This window comes from Macrosteles quadrilineatus, unplaced genomic scaffold, assembly GCF_028750875.1.
Source record: "Macrosteles quadrilineatus isolate MER2022 unplaced genomic scaffold, UCM_ALF_1.0 Scaffold_3__2_contigs__length_128488019, whole genome shotgun sequence".
NCBI lineage: Eukaryota > Metazoa > Arthropoda > Insecta > Hemiptera > Cicadellidae > Macrosteles > Macrosteles quadrilineatus.
In genome coordinates this window covers 66,156,130-66,177,727 of record NW_026542596.1, presented here as the reverse complement: position 1 = coordinate 66,177,727, position 21,598 = coordinate 66,156,130, and the positions used below count along the sequence as shown (strand labels likewise).

At 36.5% G+C, this 21,598-nt stretch overlaps 1 protein-coding gene across 2 annotated transcripts in view; it reads left to right on the top strand.

The window, feature by feature from the left end:
- The first annotated feature begins 8,896 nt into the window (after positions 1-8,896).
- The window catches only part of LOC128990762 (tyrosine-protein kinase Dnt-like), a 75,866-nt gene continuing 63,164 nt past the window's right edge, over positions 8,897-21,598 (top strand). For both annotated transcript variants that reach the window (XM_054413327.1, XM_054413326.1), the window contains exon 1: positions 8,897-9,246. In XM_054413327.1, coding sequence (XP_054269302.1) covers positions 9,123-9,246 — 124 coding nt within the window. In that variant the 5' untranslated portion in view covers positions 8,897-9,122. The remainder of the gene's footprint in view (positions 9,247-21,598) is intronic.

Here is a 21,598-nt window from a genome sequence, read left to right as displayed (position 1 = left end):
TTGGTTTTTATTTTATTATTTTGATAAAGCTCTCTAAATTGAATACTTAACATGTAAATGAAAACTGCACAAAAAAGCTTGTAATGAACTCCCTAGTCCAATCTACCAAGGCGCGGTTAGCCTACGTCAAATATAAATCAGTTATTCGGTGAGGACATTCTAATTAGATTGAATAAAATTATGTTTCTCTAGTTATTGTATTGACTAGTGTGTATTTTAAATAGATCCGATTAAATGTAAACGCGAACATATATTTTTTTCAGCATTCTTCCAGGATTGATTATTGACAATATACTTACAAAATATCACATTTACTCCTAATTTAAATAGAAGTAGTTTAACGAGTACTTAGGTTTGCTGCAACAGGGAGGGCAAAAATGATTTTTGTTGTAAAATGGTAATAGTTTAGTAAGAAATGAAAGTATTTTCAAAATTTGATGAAAATATGATCAAAAATAAGCAAACTACAACAGTTGCCTTATTCTCCATAAAAATAACATGGGAATTTTAAATAACAATTTTTTGAATTTTCTCCTTAACCAATAATTGTACAAAAACACTTTGATATACTAAATTATTTGTATTTTAAGCTCTTTCAAAAGTTCTGGAGAGAAATTAGGAAAATTTGGTGTTTGGAGGGTCAAAAATTAGAAAAACCAATTTTACCCCATAACAAACCCCCGTAAAACCCTGTTCCCATGGTCCGATCATGCTGGTTCGCGAACTCATTCAAGTTTATCCCGCCTTACACCTTCAAACCAAATCTTACCATGCCACCTACGGTAAGAGCTCCTTCCCTATTCGCTAAAACCAATTACATGTCAAATTACTTAACACCCTATAAGTATTTTCTTCGACGCTCTTGCATTTTCTCAACCACAGCTTTTGGTACTTATAAGAGATATTTGTAATCTAAATCTTCTTTAAATTAATTGATCAACCCACAAACCCTTTTTCAAACATTGTTTACATAAGCATTTCATTATCCACAACTCCTATATCAGCAGTTAACGAGGTGGTACGGTAGCCCGTGGTCTCTGCCCACACGCTCTCTGTCGTCCGCGGGCTGCAGTGTTAAATAAATTAATGCTATCATCCTCCCCTCCCCTCATCCTCCCGTGACCCTGAGGTACAGAGGAGGGACGGAGGAGGTAAATCAACAGGCTATGTAAATAGGGTCGTGAGTGAACGATTATAGATACCCCTGGGTCCTGCGGGACATCAGGTATTCAGCTGTTGGTGGAGCTACGTGTGGTCTGATCAAGTTGTAAAGAAGGTGAAATTGGAAAACATGAAACAATTTAGAAAAATGCAAAAGAAAAGCTAAAGCGTTGAGGATTAAGTTGCTAAAAAATAGAAAAGTTTTTACAATTTTAACTAAACAACAACGTAAAATACAAAACAAGTTGAGAGTGGATGTTCCAAACAAGAACTGTAAAATATGAAATAAGATTGTGGCAACGTGAATATACCTACAAATTAATTGGTCATAACTATATAACTTTTACGTTTTTTATAGCAGTTTAAAAAACAGTAAAAATAAACTGTTTATTGAAATGAACTATTTACAAATGTTTTTAATAAACAGTTTTTTGACTAGCCCCATTTTGAGGGCTTATTAAAATTAGTATAGAATAGTAAATTTCAGAACCAATGCAAAAATGAATTTAAAAAAAATAGCTCATATAGTGTTCTACTATACACATTTTCTTTAATAGTATGGTACACATTTTTTTTAATAGTATGGTAGTTTTGGACTTAAAATATGCTATATTTTACAATACAATGCTCTTTAGGTTCAAGAATGAAAAATATATTTCGAAACAACACTCTCTGGCGACCGCACAATATAATATCTTTAACTTTCTAGCACTGACTTAATAGAATTACAGTAATAGAAACCTGATTTGAAGAAAACTCAATTAATTCATCTGGAAAGACTATTTATGGTAGTTTAGAATATTATACAGGGTGTCCCGGAACTCTCTACCAATATTTTAGGGCATTGCTCCTGGGTAAGAAACATAACTAAATATCATATTTAAACTGTCCAGAAGTCCTTAGTTACTCACACAGTCGCCATTTTGTTTTTTTCAGTTATTTATTTTTTCTAAAGAATGGTTAAACATACGAAATGGAAACTTTGCACAAACATTTATGACAACTAGACAAAGCTACCAAAAAATTATCACGATTTTTCAAATTCATAAAACAAAATGGTGGCCATTTAAATTTTTTGTAAAATCAATGGTTTTTGAGTTATTTAAGAAAGAAATTTTTAAATGGCCGCCATTTTGTTTTACGAATTTGAAAAATCTTCATAATTTTTTTGTAGTTTTGTCTAGTTGTCATAAATGTTTGTGCAAAGTTTCCATTTCGTATGTTTAACCGTTCTAAAAAAAATAATAACTGAAAAAAATGGTGGCTGTGTGAGTAACTAAGGACTTTCGGACAATTTGAATATGATATTTAGGTACGTTTCGTACCCAGGATCAATGCCCTAAAATATTGGTAGAGAGTTCCGGGACACCCTGATAGTTTTACAGTTTTCAAGAATCGTATGCAGCATTTTAAAACATTTTTTCAAACTACCTTCAGCAGCAGTTTTTAATGAACACGTGTTTAATCAATTCATTGATTTTCTTACGTAGTTGTTACGTGTTTATGTAATTGTGACTCCGATTTATACGAAACATATTCAAATTCCACACCCTTTTCAGAAAATTCAAAACCTTCCAATATGACTTCACAATCCCACCATCAAATTCATTTCCGTGGTTCCCCGTTTCGACAGCATCTCTTTCAATCTCCCCCAAACGCATTAAACATCCTTTCACACAGAAAGTAAAGGACTACCGTATTCCCAACCCTTCCAGCAGGCGATTGCTGAGTTATGGGGAGTAATTCGAAAGTTTGTCAAAGGATTACACATGTCTGTCCACTCTATCCCGACACCACTCACTCCATCCCAAAATCTACATTATCGATGTGGGAGGGTGGTCCTGTATGGGTCGTTATGGTAGGCTCTGTCCCCTCGGAACCGGAAATGGAATATATGCATCAATCACCACCAGGGAGTGTCCAGGATATAGGACTCATCCCATGGTCCTTGTTGGATAACCATTAATTTCATGGTTATTTCCCCGACCCCAGAGTTAATGGGGTGAATTGATCCATCTGGGCTTGGGTAAGCGGTGACAAACAATATTACTGGGTTGTTTTATCATTTATTGTAATCACTAAGGACTTGTCAAGGATGAAATTTTTTATATTTTTATTTTGTGAAATCTGTCAGGTCTGATAGGAAAACCGATTATGACCTGTGTATGAGCTATACATTTTTACCTACGACCGTTTTTTAAAGTAGCCATTTCAGTTCAGTTCTTAGAATTGAAAAGTTTCACTTAACAGCTGTTTACTTTCATAACAGCATAGTTTCATTTCATAGCAGCATAGTTTTTCTCATAACAACACGGGTAACGGACCAATGAGGTTCAAGGATTGAGATAAAAGAAGTGAAATTGTAATGCTTCGAACGAAGTGAAATTGATGTGAAATTGTAATGCTAATCAGCTGATCAGCTGAACAGTTGATAATTTTAATTGTTGATCCAACTTGTTCCTATTGATACTCACGTATTCTTAACCTAAGTTGGTGGCAGTTAAAGGAAGGTATATTAAACTGATTTAAAAATGTCAGTTAGTGAAAGTGAAGTTGACGAGATGGAAATGAGAGCACAAACTGTTTGTGATAATCTTTTGCCACCAAAATCGAAACAAAGGTATAGAATTACATACCAGCAATTCATTAAATGGACGAAACAAAAGAGTTTGTTAATTGATAAATGAAAATTAGCTTTTAGTTAATTTTGAAAAACCTCTTAACCACTTTTCCACCCAACTTGTTGTGGACCACATATTCGATGCTGAAATCTATCTGTAAATTTACTGTTTCATTATATTATTCAGTTGCCAAAAAAATGCAATATTTCCCTAATTGTACCTGATACAGTATTTATGGTAAGAATGCTGCTAGGAGAACCTATTCTCTGAAAAAGTAACGTATTATTTAACGAAGTTTTACAAACACGTAATTACATGAAATCAGCTGATTATACAATAAGTCGTTGCATCACTTTCAGTGGCAACGATTGCGTGAACTACTATACAGACTGTCCCAAAAGTCCCGGACCGGTTTAATATTTTCTAAACGACAACAGATAAATCAATAAGATTTTGCACATCAACACGACACTTAAAAATCTACTTTTTTAAGGAACTATCAATTTTCTGTCATATCATGGGGACGTCCCGCAAGGAGTCAGAAGGGATAGGTTGATATGCACATCAAATTAAAGACCTTTACTAGTAGATCACAATGCCGTAAATTCAAGCTCAAAAGAACGCCTGAGTAAAAAATGGCAGCCGTTCAAAGATTTCTTTGAACCTGCCATTTTGAATATTTGAACGACTGCTATTTTTTACTCAGGCGTTCTTTTGAGCTTGTATTTACGGCATTGTAATCTACTAGTGAAGACCTTTAATTTGATGTGCATATCGACCTACGCTTACGTTAACAATTTTATCCGATTTAGGGCTGTTCCCCCAAATGAAAATTAAATGAATCTTTGAACCACTGTCATTCTTGACTTGGTTGTCCGTTTGAGTTCAAATTTGCAGCATTATATTCTGCTAGTAAAGACCTTTAATTTGGTGTACATGTCAACCTATGCTTCTATTTAAGATTTCCTTCTGACCCCTTGCGGGACGTCCCCATGATGTGACAGAAAATTGATATTTCCCTAAAAAAGTAGATTTTTAGGAGTGGTGTTGATGTACCAAATCGTATTGATTTATCTGTTGTTGTTTAGAAAATATTAAACCGGTCCGGGACTTTTGGGACAGTCTGTATAACACTATTATCGTACTGTATTATAGAGTTTTTAGATACAAGATTTTGAATCTATATTATACTTTAATAAAATAAGGTTAATGTCTGGTAGAAATTAAATAAGCTGCAACTAAGTCAATATTATAAACGTGCAAAATTTATAATGCACACTGCAATTTTACAATTCCACAATACGAGTATAGCCTATTTCCATTATTTCAAACTACTAATTTATATTCTATATATTATTGCTATATACAGTACTTCTGTTCAGTTTCTAATTTCTTCTTGTATATAAATTTGTATCGCCCCTATAAAAAACTGTGCGGTTCCAGTGCATAACTTTAATAATAGAGTTCTTTAAATTATTTAAATTGTGATAGTAGGATAGCAAATACCAACAAGATTTAGGTAAATAGTAAATAAACGTTTCTTGCATATCAAAACAAATACAACAAAGTCAAAAGCCCGATGAAAACCCCCAAGAAATACCCAGTTTAGTCGGGAATAAAAGGGTATTCAAAGCTTATTATAACATGCTTAAAAAGATCAAGAAAGAGCGGAATTAAAACAGATTCGTTGAATACAACTCGAGGGATCGCTCGCAGATATAATTAAAGAACCGCTGAAGCAAAAGCTGATGCTTTGAATAGCCTTTCACGTTTTATTAACATCTTCCCTTCCTTTTCTATGATCATTTTAAATTAATATTTTGCTGATATTTCCTAGCTTTTGATTATCTCTTTTCACTAAATACAAACTATATATTTGATTGTTAAAATTGTTTTGTTATCCCAAACAGCTTTTAAGTAATTTGAATGGGTTTTTAAAAAAGAGAAGAGAAATTATTGAATACTTTTAATAGTCTTAAGATGTTATTAAAATATGCAATCGTTTAAGGAAAATGCAGAATTTCAATAGCTTTATTACATAAAACAAGCCAATTCATTCCGATAATGATTATGATATAAACAGTTTTATCTTAATTATTTACTAGATATTATGTTATTGAATAGACATTATGTTAAGTATAGAACATAAGCTCAGTGTATTAACGTAATCAGAAGCATACGAAGAATTTACTTGCAAAAGTGTTAACATTTTGATAATAGTAAAATATATAATTTCAAATCTTCTGATCATCAACACATTTTTATATTGGTTACACTGATATTTTTTACGATTGTGAGCAATGCACGATCATGTAAGCTCATAATTTTTTTTCACAGACTGTAACTTGTTGATAACCAGTTAAGATAAAAAGGAGCAAATTATTTGCTGTTTAGTAGCATTACAATAATAAATTACCTGTAAATAGATTAATGAGTGTTTTTTATTGCCTCATAAAATATTTACTATCAAGATTTGTTCGTCGTATATATTTTTTATGCTCTTAATTTTATTGCTTTTCATTATTATCTAATTTAGTCTTTGTGTAGTAATTTTAATAAATATTACGCTCAAGCATCAAAAATATATTTAGCTGCTTTATAAGTATGTTGAGGCACATCTTGCATACATTTCCTATTTACAGAATTCGCAGAAACGGAAACAACATATAAACGTGTTGGGGTGGTTGTATAAATAAAAGCTACCGGTATGTTAACTTTATATGTGTACCACAGAAAAAAACTAAATCTATTAATGGACTTTTTTACTACGATATCTAATCAACTTATGACAGCTAGCTTGACCATAATTCTGAACCGAATTACACGCGGGTTGGACGAAAAGAAAGGTTATCGGTCCAATACGTGCAGGTTTTATTTGTATTTTGAGAACATTTATGTTAATTGGGTCAAAAATGGAAATTCAACCTTTCTTATGGAGATTTAACATAGGGCTAATTCTATATATTAATTAAGCATGTTTATTGAAACCCTTTTTTCTCCCCTGTGCATCGCAGGGAAAATCTACGCATACAGAAAGATATATTTTCCTGAAGATGTGCAGAATCGCTTTATAAATTAAAATAGGCTCAAAAATAAGCACTAAAAATGAATTTGAACAAAAATCTACTTGGGCCTAATGGAATGCTATGTTGGAGACAAAATAACAACAAAATATAAACAGAAAATCAAAACAAATACAAGAAAGAAAAATCACATGTTTTATTTACAGCATGGAGTGAAAATAGAGAAATTTGCACAATACATACTTTTGGTCGAATTTTCAACAACGGAGCTAGCTCTAGTTTTGTATATTTCCAATAATATAATAATGTATCGAGTTATATAAGAAAGAATTGGTAATTCAACTGTATAAGTCAAGTGAAGTAATTGGGCTTAAATCCCCCTACTACTATTATTGTTCTCGGGTCATGGGTCATCCTATTCGCTCTACGAATGATTGCAAGCACATTTTGCAACTATTCTTCTATTCTACTGACGTCTCTTTCAAGAGCTATGACGTTGAATAATCGATCTCGGCATAAAAAACATCAACAACCCCATAGACCGTTTAGGCACACCTGAACGCTCTGAAAGGACCTCTAAAGGATGCGTGCTCAATGCTTGACTGAATGGGCAATGATTTATTATTTTCTTTCAGGATATTTCCTCGTCTCCAAAGGCAGGTGTGGCACTGTTGACTCTGACATTTTGTTTGCATTCAGTGCTACCAACCGACTCATCTCCCATTCCCTGCACGACGGTAAACATTCTATCTTGTCCCCCGTCTGGCGCCTCGGAACTACTTGGTTCTCATTTACATTTACACCTCACCTGTACACAATATGGCGACGGAGAAAACAGAAAAGTCGGGTGATAAATGTGTGGACGTCGCATGCTGCGTTTGTCATGCGGGAGTTATATGTGTGTTTCTTATAACCGGGCAGTTTTAGGTTTCTACTGGTAGTTGTAAATTTGGGAGACTTCAACTACTGTTATATTTATTGGTCGCTGAATCTATGTTTTGTATATGGAAATATCGTTATGTGTAAAATAAATTTTATTTTGACTTAACTGTTAAGCATTTGTGTTGTAATATATCTAAAAAAAATCGTTCTCATATGTGTTGATATATTGAATAGCAACAAAACAGTAAATACGGTTTACACGTGGAATATAACCTTTGTAAAGAAAATCTATTAGTGTACTGTACGATTATTTGAGTACTAGCCCTACCCATTTTATCTTAATTTTCTAATGATTTTCAAGATAAACCCATGCGCTTAAAATGCCAAGTGGGATCGATTGATAGCCTTAATGACGTCTTATTTTCATTGGTTTAAAAATTAAATATGTAAATTAAAATAAGGTTGTATACGTAGTTGACGTTAGATAGTAACAAACCCGTTGTATGGACCCAAAAACTTAAAACGTTATCCAGCAGCAAAGAAAAAGGGCAGATAAATAAACAAGTGAAAATATGAAAAAGAGGTTTTTGATTCTTTGCTTGGTGATTTTCTCTGCCACTATGTGTAAATATTATCTTTTAAATAAAGTGGTAGCTTATATTGTTAATTAATCGATTCGCAGATTGACTTTACTATATTCTAATCAAACTCTTCTTGTGTATAACAATTGTTTAGTCAAGTTCCGCGCACATCATTTGCTGCATAAACGTTCTCTTGGACGATGTCCAAAACCCAACGACTTATTCTAACGATTCGGCAACACATTTTACGGCAATGTAAATTCCGATTTGAATAAACCCTTAATTGCCACCTCCAGCATTTGAATACCAATAATAAACACGGCAGTAAATCACTTTTAACAAGACCTGTATCTATTCGTTAGTGTCAAAGCTATTCTCGCTTGACATATTTAAAAAATGTAATGAATCGAAATCAATTGGCATTGTACGCCTTTACGTTTGATTTATGGAGAACCCTGCTAACCACCTCGTTTGGGAGGCTGCGAGAAGGCATAAAAACATTATTGATGGTCGGGTCTGATCGGGCGGTTCCGGCGACGCTCGGCTCCCCACTGCCCCCCACTCACGCGCCATTTCGCCTTGTTGAGAACGAAACACGAACTTGTTACGAGAACAGAGTGTGTTTGCGTTCGGGACGGAACGGTCGTTCGTCTGTCGGATTTTGTTTTCTGTGAATATATTGTAAATTATGTGTCTTAGCCGATGTATACGTACTTACAGTGACTGAAGTGTGTCTTGATATGTATTGATGTGACTTTATTCACAGTGTAGATGTCTTGAATCCGTCTCCAAGCGCGATTTCAGGGGCGTAACCTCACTTGTGTTTTAACCTCTCTTTTCGGCCTAGTAGCGCGATGGCTAAATTCAAATCCTTGTTTACTTCGACGTTCCTTTTGGTTTACTTTGCTTGCACGTTGAATCAGTGTTGTGCTAACCTCAACTTGTACCTGAATCAGATTGAAGTACGGAGATTATTAGGTAAGTTAATGTCTATCTTGTTTGTTGAGTTATTCTTTAAGTTTAATCGGAAACTACGTTATTTTTGCACTCCTAAGAACATTTGTATGTAATAATTGTACATGTGTATCAGTTGTAATAGCCAGGAATATCTTTACCCTATGTATGTATAAGATGATAACAGTAAAGCTATTTAACAATAATTCTCTTCAAACAGTAGTTTCCCAATTACATTTCGTTTCAGGATTCACTTTTGTTTAATTATTATATCCAATTAATGTTCTATAAGTACCTAGCTTACTTAGTAAGTTAATATTTAACAAGTTTTACATTCTTCCTGCTTTATTTAGTACATTTAACGAGACGATGATTCTTTGCCGGTGACAGGTGAACGTCCGAACACAAATTTTATATTCTTAGGTATATATTTCTACTATAAAATGTTACTGTTACCTTATAGAAATGTCAATGCTCTCAAATACTCTTAAAAATATTAATTGAATATCAACCGTATAAAGTTAGCCTATTAAGGTGCTGTTGGTACCTACCGTTCTATAGGATAACTCTAAATTAGTGTATATCCTAATCCTCAATATAATAGACTTGACATTGTTTTCACATCAAACATACCAATCAAAGTTAACTATGATATGCTCATTCTCTGTGAAATTTAAGTTATAGAGTGTGATACATCACCATTTTTAACATGCAACCACTACAAACTTTACTTCATTCTCGTCACACTAGTGTTTGCACCTTAACCGGCTTCAAATCAGCATTGAATTAGTATTTACCAAACGTTACCTTGTGATTTAGCGCCACTTAAGTCATTCATAATTCAAGACGCCTTGTTGAACATAAATAGCCGCGTTAACCCATGCCAGTCGCGTAGGCGAGCTGCGAGCGAGCACATAGTATGCTAAACACGGGGTAGCGTTCATGAGTTAGTTATGGTCTTGGGACTGTTAATTCCAACGAGCATAATTTACTTTCTAGTCAAGGCCATACTGTGGTAGGTTGGCAAGAGTTTGACAGCTTGTAACTCATAGCTGATTTCTCTTACAAATTGGAAACAGCTGATTGACAATCAATGGTAAAGGACGTGCGGTTCTTTTCTGTAGCCTATTCTTTTCTTATGAACGTAATCTTGTTGCTGTTCGTGTTTATTGATAAGTAAACAATAAACATAACAGATGATACAGTATTTAGTAAACAGTACAAGTATTTGTTATTTGCGGTAGTTTTTAACTCTATTTCATATTTCTCCTCGCACATTCGATCAGCTGTTTCGCTGTTCTTTATACATCTCCGCACAGTACCTCTACTCCACTCTCGCTCTACGTCTGTCAGAGCTATGGTGACTACCACGACACCCTCTAAAGACCGTCAGCAGCACTGCTTTGTTTAGACTAAGCGAGCCAGAAATGAATGCATCTTTCCCACCAGCTAGCCTAAACGTTAATCATTGTCCCTTTGTTTGTCGCTGTCCCACTGTGCGGTGGAAGCGAGTTTAGCCGGTGAACATGGGCCTATAGTCGGTTTCTTCTTAATTTAAGTATAAAACACTGAGTGGTACCACTAGATATGACAAAACGTAGACTAGTTTATAGTTTATTCGTTTGTGTAGTAGAAACAACGCAGAAATTAAATTAACCTGGTTGATAGTTGGTTTATTTTTTGTAAAAGGGTAAATCATTGAGTGATATTCCGGTCCCAGTTAACACAAAACACCAGACGGAAAATATTAGGCCCACTTTAATCGTTCATGTAGCCTAAATGTAATGGGCTAAAACACTGCGCTAAATCTATGACGTACTATATTGGACGTAAATGGTTGCAGAGTGAAATTATATATGATCTGTGTAGGTTTATAACTGGCTAAAATCAGTTTGATCTTACCTAAGACCATTTATACACGTATAGTCAAAGCACAATGCTCATATTATATTATAGCAACAGAGTTCTCCTAAATGGGCAAAATACAGGCACTCGGAGAACGAACAAAAAATAATTTCTTAACTGACAGAAAGAGGTATTTCCGAAGAACAAATATAGCCTAGCTAAGTATTTTTGTAAGCCTCAAAAATCATCACTTAAAATCACCGAATGGAAAGAAAACAAAGCCATTTGGCACTTCCCCAGAATAGCCTGTCAAAATCCGACAGGTACAGAACGTCGTTTCCGAGAAAGGCATTTTCGGGTTGGCAGCAGGAGATAAACGTTTCCGTTGTTGGTTTAAGGTTTAGCAGCCCCGAGGTCCTGATGGTCGAAGGGTGAGGTCCAGGTAGAGATACAACCCCCCACTGCTACGGCGCCGACTGTTATCAGTCCATCTCTCGTTAGTGGCCTTGACCTTGACGTGATATCATCAGAGACGGCTCGGAACCGAGGCTAGAAGTAGAACTATGAGAGACGAAATTCGGATTAGATAATTTCAAGGATGGAAACCCTTGTCTTAAACACTGTTGAATCTCGTTCTGAAGAAATAAAATGGATTTAAAATACTTAAAGTTTTATTTTGACACATTTACCTAATGTAGGTTGAATTCGAATGCTGCATTTTTCGGAATTTTTGTCACTTTGTAGTTTTTATATAGTTTGAATGTTGATACACACGGTACGTAAGCTTAAATGATTTAACATTTCACCTCTTGATAACCCATAGACGATAAAACAGTAGAAGTTGATAGTACATTTAGCAAGTTTATCACCACAACATACACGATAATTTTTTTTCATCTTACCCCAGTTCTTTTTAAAAATAGTTTACATTCATAAAACACTTTCAAAGCCCGAAATTTGTTATAAACGAAATAAATTCTTTCCCCGGACATACAATACGTCCCTCGTAACTAAGTATCTCATTTGGAATCCACGCAGGTATTGTAGCCATGAATCATACACACGCCCCAAAGTGTCTTACAAATTCCCTGTTGTTACACATTTTGTGCGGTTACGTCGTTGTACGGGAACTATACAAATTTGGAAACTACAATAATGTTTCTGACTATCTTACTGAATTTACGATTTTTAAACTAGGATTTGTAAACCGACGATTGGACCAGGCCTATAAATCTACCCCCAACTACCTGCAGCTTCCTTTCCTTTAATTAATGGATCGAAGACGTGTTCAAATATTTTTTATCTAGTTCGTTAGCATGAACAAGTTCACAATTTAGACCGGCAACGACAGCGTATCGTTAACGATTTGTCTGATCGTTGATCGTTCGTTGTTCCTTCGTTTGAGTTCGTTGTACTTGTCAAAGTTCGATTTGTATCGCTAGGTCATTTGTAGCTGTGGTAATATAGATTATATTGAACAGTGTTTGAATTACAGTAATTCTATTGAAAACTTGCTCGAGACGTGTTTTTTCATTGGTACCTCCTTCTCTATTATGGAAACTGACATTTAAAAACCAATACCGCACAGTTCTCAAAGGATGTAATGCGTTAAATTAACTTTGCATTAATTTATCCTTGCACCTTGCAAATTTCTAATTTCCGCAAGAGCCACCGTTATGCACTAATTTAAGCCTTACAGCTCTATTACGGTGTTTTCCCAGCAGTCTATGTTCATTAGCTCTGTGCTTGATTGAGATGTTAATCAACACAGGGTAATGTGATTAACAATAATTGTATGTAGTAGATACAAACATTAATATCGAAGTAAGCGCGTCTGATTAAGCGTTTGTTAGCGTGTATGATAAGTTATAACAAAATTATAAACCTACCAAGCATGTTGCAAAATTGTTATTCATATTTCATCTGAAGAAAATTAGAAACCTTTTCTAAAAATTCCAAACTACCTATTGTTTTTTTTCAGCACTTTAGAAGGCTCTTAATCTTTAATAACAAATAATAGCGTCATTCATTGTTTTTAAATGTTGCAAATTGTGTTGTAATTGGTAAAATTTAAGTCAATTCTATGTCCTATCCAATTCGTTAATAACAAGGAAAAATTTGGTTTGGATTCCACTATACACTGTAGGTCCCTTAGTTGCCATTGGCTGTATGGGCTATTAATTAAAAGCTTTGTATAAGGAATATGTCGGCCTTAAGTCACAAGACTACAAGATCGTGCCACTTATCCTACACTCATCCTTCACTCTTATTTGGGTTAAAATACGCACCTAGTGGCGTCCCCATCTTTGAGCATAAGCATGTTCAAACCAGATTCCAACAAACAAAATTATCTATCTAACGATGATTAGACGCATTTAGCACAATTCTTACTCAACACTTTACTTAGGACCAATACCTACACGTGGTTACCTGGTTACCTCATGATAAAGTCCTGTCCGTATGAGAGTGACTGTAGGATATGATATCTTCTCCATAAGCTCTACATTGTGTAGATGTCCTTCGCACAACTCATTGTTGTCAGTTGGCGGTGAAGTTCTATACGATTCTTGTCACTTGTGTTTCCTCTCCTACCAGATAACAGATTTCAATTGCAACTGAGGCTTTCATACGTCCCTTTATGTCAAGTAAATTCGTTTCTATTTGATTTTTATCTCGAAGGGTTGTGAATTATCATTTTCACTTATTCGGTAAAATATATGAGACATAATTACGAGACCGTCGATAAAACTTTTTGCAACTTTACTTTTATAAATCGCATCATATTTTAAAATCCATTTGATATACAATCCAAATAATGCAGTACGGTAAAATAAAATACATTGTTTTCTATTCAGCTCTTGGAACAGCTGAAAAAATTTACTCACGTGACAGTTTAGGTCGTTCTTTTCATGTAGCCTACTGTAATATTTTATTTTTCATTATAAATAGGTACTCCAATGAATTTAGGTGTTTGTAATAGCTTTTAGTCATTACCATACATGTTCTAAAATGTGTAATGCCAAAATACTAACCAGTTAACTATTTAAAATTGTACAATTTTATTTTGCCTACATTTCGAAAGACGATTTTATAACAATTGCAATGGTATAGCAAGTAAACCGTGTTTTTCGAAAATTTTGGAACCTATTAGCCTATACAGTACTTGTATATTTCTAATAATTCGTGATTGTTTACGGATAATACAGGTGGTAGCCTAAATACCTGGATAAAAAAATCATACATTTGTCTTTAACTAAAATTTAAAAATGTATGGTAACAAAAACTGATACACACACACTGTCTAGAAAAGTTTTGCATCTTGATCGTCTAAGATTAAACTCGTTGAAACATGACTGATTACATCACTTCACTACTTAGAATAGTAGAGGTAGATAAAGTAGTTTTAAGTTAACTTCCCGTAATGCAGTAGCAGCACTCAGTTTCCTGCAGTCCAGACCAAAGGGTCATCAAGTATAGCGTCAGCTGATATACGTGCTGATAGCACAGCCTAGTTCCTGATAAGACACGGTAGCCTCGGTACAGTTCTAGCTACTTCACTTGCAAGTTGTATTTCATAGAAACTTGCCTGCTGACCAGCATTTGCTTGCTACATGAGTAGCCGTGGGAAACGTTCTAGGAAGCCACTTGAAAAATGATTAAATTACAAAGGAAAAGCCAATAACAAAAGTTTAGATCATATTAAGCGTAAAAAGACCTGGAATTTTTTTATGAAAATAGTATCAACTTGAGCGCTCAGCCTTTGAAAGACTAAGTAAAATAAATATTTTGATTAGGCTACAAACTTTTACTACCTATCTGTAAATATTGTGTGACCATTTACTTATTTTGATTTTACCGAGACAGAAATTGAGGTTAAGTAGACATGTAAAATTAATCCATTGGTTTTGACTCCTTGATTATAATAATTATTGTATTGAATGTGATTTTGGATCAGAACAATAGCGAACGTCGTTTAAAAAATAGTTATTTGTGCAACTAGTGAGAAAAGTGAGCAATTGACTCACTCGAGAGAAATCCTTACTCGCGAGCCGTAGGCGAGTGAGGAATGGTTTCTCGAGTGAGGCAATTGTACTTTGAACTCGAGTTGCACATTATACTTTTCCTACAGTTACCATAAAACAAATAAATTTTTGAAGAAACATAACCTATTTTTACACAGAAGTGAACTTTTAATATAACATTTAATGTGAAGTGACAAATACAACAGTACAACAGCTGACCAGCTGATTTACAGCCAGTGCTGCCAACGTATTTCGCGCGCATACGGCGTTGCCTGCATGTTACGCGCTCACTATTTCGTGCCTTCACGTTGCAAATCTGGAGTGAGACAAAGTAATTAGAGTGAGACAATGTTAACATTGTCTCACTGATGAGCGAATTGGCCACTTTGCTTTCTCAAATCAGTGAGGGAACATGTACATTGTTAGGTAACTGTAGGAGAAAATACATTTTCTTATTAAAAGACAACATTGGTGTAGCTTTAAAGCAATCTACTCCTACTATAAACACGAGAAATATCCCAGTTTGCAATGAAATCACGTACATGTTGGGCACAAAGCTAAACAAAATTCCACAGTACAGGTACACAAGTCGTAAGAAATCCTCTGTACAGCAAGAGCAGTTCCTCGAACCGATTGTTCCCGGACTTTATGTATTCTGAGATTTACAATCAATAAACGAGGCCGCGTGTATTTTAATCAGCTGTTGGAGGGAACGATGTCGTAAACGCGTCAGCAACGACGTCTGGAGCGGACTGGACTGGAGTAGACTCATTCAGCGCATTGTTAACTCTAGCCGTTTATTACTTATATTGCGCTACGGCTATTCGAGATGCAATAACAATTGTATTGTGGGATAAGATATCACTGTACGGGTAATTATTGCGTTGAAGGTAATATAGCCTATGCAACCAACGATTATAAGTCGACCTATTCCTAAAGAAAAACAGGAACTAGAACGAATTGGAGCCATCCGGAACCAAAAGTAAATCAGCTGTACAATGACATAACTCTATGTGATATTATAAATAAGTACTTAGAACAGAACGCAATTAACTACGATTGACTAAAAATAGGCTCGCATTCAATTTAGCCATCCAATAATAGTGTAGTGTTTATTTACGTTCCCAGTTCCCGTGCGGCGTTGTTACAATGACTGACCACTGTTATACAGACTGTTATACAACATCGTGTTGTTGTAACACAGTAACACAACACGCATGTGTTAACTTCCATGCTCAGTATAAACGTTGATAAGATCAGTGTAACATCGATAAGCCGATTTTCAACTGATTAGGGTGGACGCAACCGGTGATAGAATCCGGTGGCGTTCATATTTAATGGTTTTTGTTAAATTACCCCCAGCATTGTGTAAGACAATTCAAGGAAAATATGGTATTTCATAAGTTAGCAATGATTTTAAGTTTTCTTTAGTTATTGATGAACTAATCTATTTTTCTTAATATACTAAACTTTTCAACATATAGTTAGAGAAAAAGATTTCACTTAGAAACATGAATCAAGCATTCACCCAATACGATATTTTTTTCTAACCAACAAAAGCTAAAAAAATATTTATTACATAGTATATGTGTTTTTTCTTTCACCCTTTACTGGTTCCTGCTCATTCGTAAATTTTTTGTTCTAAATGGAAAAATTACCTTCATACTTTAACGTAACATTGGTTCATAGTTCCTTGCTTTTGAATTTTAAAACCTAAAACCAGCGTCTTGTTCTCTTTGTCGCATCACCGCTCCTGTGATAAATTTATTTGGTAATTGGACATAATTTTGTATTTCGCTAATCGTTTCCAGTTTCTCACTTACACATAGCCTATTAGACATACTAATGAAAAACAGCACGTTTTTAATTCCCTCCACGAGTGCCGGGTTCATTACCATCTGTTACACAATGGTGTTACATTACACGGTAATCCCAGGTGTGTTACCGCGGTAGACAGCGACTTATCTTGTTTGTTGAGTGAAGCTGTGTTTACCGCGCTACTGATGCGTTGACAGCTGATAACACCGCAGATAACACACAAAACGCGGCAAACTCCTCTCACCTTCCCGCCAAAACCACTGACGTGCTACCGTGTAATCAGTGTTATCAACACAATTGAACTGTGACAATTTGGTTGTCTTGAATGAACTGTGCTGTATTTGGTTTATCATTGAAGATGTAATGTGGTAGATAGGTTTCGTAGGGATATGGTTTTATATAGTAGGGTTGAAACCCTCTCGAAATAATATATTTTTTCTATGCAACCTGTAAAAGAGTTAATATCACTTTTTATCGGCGTTATTAACCTAAGTGTTGTCACAAAGGTTGATAATTGCATTCTCTTCATAAAATCGCACACATAGATACCCGTTTTCCACTTTATATGTTATCAATTGCACATCACACCTAAAAATTTCCCTAGTTAAGGTAACAAATGTCCTGATATTTTCGCTGTTGTCAAATGTAACTCTTTTTCTCTGGCTAATGTAAATATTTATGAATGAGTTTATTATAAGCTCACGTATGTATCTTTCTTTACTCCTTTCCTAGCTTCATTTTAATTTTGAGCAGTAGATAAAAACCTTTCTGCTATTTTTTCTTCAATCAAATGCCACTTTTTCTGCTAGCGAATCCCATTTCTGCATACACATTTTTATAACGTATACTTTCCTAATTATTTTTTATAACATAGTTTTAAGCTCATATTGTAGGTATCTTTTAACTCCTTTCCTAGCACCATTTAAATATTTCGAATAAATCGTTCTTTAGTTGCCTCGAATGTCGAAAAAAGTGAATTCTATCGGAGCTGAATTATACAGTACAAACTTCAACTTCAGCAACGTGTTTTGAAAGTAAAGTTTTATTGTATCCTCGTCTTTAGATCCAAAAGTTGCCAATCGAATGCACTACATTCAACGTATGTTCCTCAAAATCCAACAAATGAGTCGTCATTCTACAACCCTAGACATCGTCTCATTCTCAAGTTGTACAGTCCAAACGTCCTCAACAATTTCAAAGTAGCGTTATTTAAATGTTAACCTTTATTTAACCAGAATGTACCAAGCAGAACGTATATTCAAGCTATATTCCTTCCAATTCAAATCCAACACTTGAGGTTATGTGTGTCATCCTATAGTGTTTATCCTGGACATCGTCTACTCTTGAGTGGTGCTTCAGTTGCGTCGTCGCCTACTAGTGTCGTGACGTAGCACCTCATCCTCTCTGGTCCTGGATCTCTAGACACTCAGTCATGTCGTGACGTCGCACCTCATCCTCCCTGGTCCTGGACCTCTAGACACTCAGTCGTGTCGTGACGTCACCTCATCCTCCCTGGTCTTGGACCTCTAGACACTCAGTCGTGTCGTGACGTCACCTCATCCTCCCCTTCCCTGGTCCTGGACCTCTAGACACTCAGTCGTGTCGTGACGTAGCACCTCACCCTCATTGGTCCTGGATCTTTAGACACTCAGTCGTGTCGTGACGTCACCTCATCCTCCCTGGTCCTGGACCTCTAGACACTCAGTCGTGTCGTGACGTAGCACTTCACCCTCCCTGGTCTTGGATCTTTAGACACTCAGTCGTGTCGTGACGTCACCTCATCCTCCCTGGTCCTGGACCTCTAGACACTCAGTCGTGTCGTGACGTAGCACCTCACCCTCCCCTTCCCTGGTCCTGGACCTCTAGACACTCAGTCGTGTCGTGACGTCACCTCACCCTCCCTGGTCCTGGACCTCTAGACACTCAGTCGTGTCGTGACGTCACCTCATCCTCCCTGGTCCTGGACCTCTAGACACTCAGTCGTGTCGTGACGTAGCACCTCACCCTCATTGGTCCTGGATCTTTAGACACTCAGTCGTGTCGTGACGTCACCTCATCCTCCCTGGTCCTGGACCTCTAGACACTCAGTCGTGTCGTGACGTAGCACTTCACCCTCCCTGGTCTTGGATCTTTAGACACTCAGTCGTGTCGTGACGTCACCTCATCCTCCCTGGTCCTGGACCTCTAGACACTCAGTCGTGTCGTGACGTAGCACCTCACCCTCCCCTTCCCTGGTCCTGGACCTCTAGACACTCAGTCGTGTCGTGACGTCACCTCACCCTCCCTGGTCCTGGACCTCTAGACACTCAGTCGTGTCGTGACGTCACCTCATCCTCCCTGGTCCTGGACCTCTAGACACTCAGTCGTGTCGTGACGTAGCACCTCACCCTCCCTGGTCCTGGACCTCTAGACACTCAGTCGTGTCGTGACGTCACCTCACCCTCCCTGGTCCTGGACCTCTAGACACTCAGTCTTGTCGTGACGTCACCTCATCCTCTCTGGTCCTGGACCTCTAGACCCCGGATAAACAGCCAGGGGCGATGGCATTGTATGCTAAGTCGGACCCGCCACCGCCACCCGGGAATGCAGATTTAATCGATTATGCTAAACGAGCCGAAGATATATCGTGAGCCGGCTGTTTGCTCACGGTTTATGGGAGGCTCTGTGTTGGTACTTTACGTACGTGAAATGTACCCTATGGTGGTGTTCGATGTCAAAAAAGATTTTCTCTGTGGACTATTTTTGTATCTAGTTGACGAGGTTTGTCGGCTAAGCTCAACGATTTTAATTCTAACTATAATTGGCTGTTCTCATATTTGATTTTTTTTTGCGTTTTTTCACGTCCTTTGGAAACACCCTTTGATTTTCTGAGCAAGATTCGTGAAAAGTTCCTTTTATTCCCAAATGCATCACGTTGTTTCCAGCACCTTCAATCAAGATTAGTTGAAGTTCCAATGTTCCATGTTTTTACAGTTTCGTCACTTGAAGTACTCGAGTTTCATAAACATAACAATAGTGGCAGAGAGTGTGAAGTGTCGCAGATGGTTCTAAAGCAGCTCTCCTTCAGTCAATGCTCATCCTTCAGACCCGTCCTCTCCTTCAGACAGACCCTCAGGACGTCAATGTATTTGGATGACTCCGCACCTTCTGGAGTCGTGACTCCTCCGTTTCAGAGAGTCTTTTCTTTTGTAATCAGTTTGGTGGGCGGAGATGTAGTTTTTGTCGTGTGTAAACTTCAGAGCATAACAGATTTTTCAGCTGTCACTTGAATTATCATGGAAATTCTCATTTGAATATCGTAATGTTGATAGAAGTACAACATTGTCGTTGTCAATAGTAACGTCTAAGGTTACAAGCATTGAGTTTTTAGATTCATTAAAGACACTATGTATACCCAATCATTAAACATAAGTCTAAAAACCTACTTACGATTTAGTATATTATTGATAAGTACATTAGTGTACATTATACTGGTATCTTTGCCTTCCAACATATACACTAGGAATCAACCCAGCTGACCTTTAACAAGGCTGCCATATAATTCACGACGCACTTACACTAAAATAACAAACTGGTGTGTAGGTTTCATAAAATCTTATTAAACCAATATAATATCAACGAGGAAGATTAGTGAAGACATTCTAAACCACCTTAAGCACCTCAACTGATTAAACAGCATTTTTCTACGAATGCAAAAGGCGACTTGATGCGTTGAACATACAACGGAATGTCAATGGTTATCGTTTGAACTTAGCAGTCCCTACTGTAGTATAAGTTTACAAGTTACCTAACTTGAGCCACAACTCAAGACCGCTTATCCTCTACAAGTCTGCAGCTTTATGACGCTTACTCGGTAATGGCCGGAGAAGCACTTGTGCCGCTTGTTTGGACTTTACTGCTTGAGGAAACATTGAGCGATGTCTTTCAGTTTCAGTAAACGGCCCAAACCACTCTGTCTGTGTTTTGTTTATTTTGTAACTTTTATAATGCAGTATATGTGGTACTACTATTGCTATGGCATTTTACATTAATTAACAAGTTGTTTGTTTTACTAGACTACTATTTTCAGTATGTATTTGGTTTTTCGGGTTTATTAATTACATTAACATATCCTCCTAGGGCAAAGCGTGTAAAGTTTTCAGGCTGTCTTATCAAGATAAAAGCCGAATGATGTTTACTGTGGTAAGGAACGTTGGGCCCTATCAACCCCTATTGTTTTTGCCATGGAAGGCACTAATGAGGATATAGGTTATAAATGACGAGGAGAGGAATTAATGATATATCTGACCTTGATTTCTCGAGGGTAGTACAATGTATTCCAGGTAATTGTTAGGTTTCTTTAAGAGCTTCCGTTTGAAAGCACTCGCGCTCCCGGGCCTAAGATCCTCACCCGAAGTTCTCCCAGATCCCCCTTCTACAGCCAGCTCTATCCTCCTACCCCTGAGGTGGACGATAAATTTCTCTCTAGAATCAACCTTTCGGCTCCTCTAGAATCTTTCTCAAACCCCATGACGATTCTTCTTGCTAACCAGGTCCATCGTACTATCCACCCAGAAACACCTCAGTCTTGTGTCATCCTCACACATCCCTCCTCAAATCCCTCTGATTTACATGACGCGACCTTGTAACCGAACCTAGAACTCCATACAAACCCATTGAGGTCCGAAAGTGAAACCGCAGGGTTCCCATCG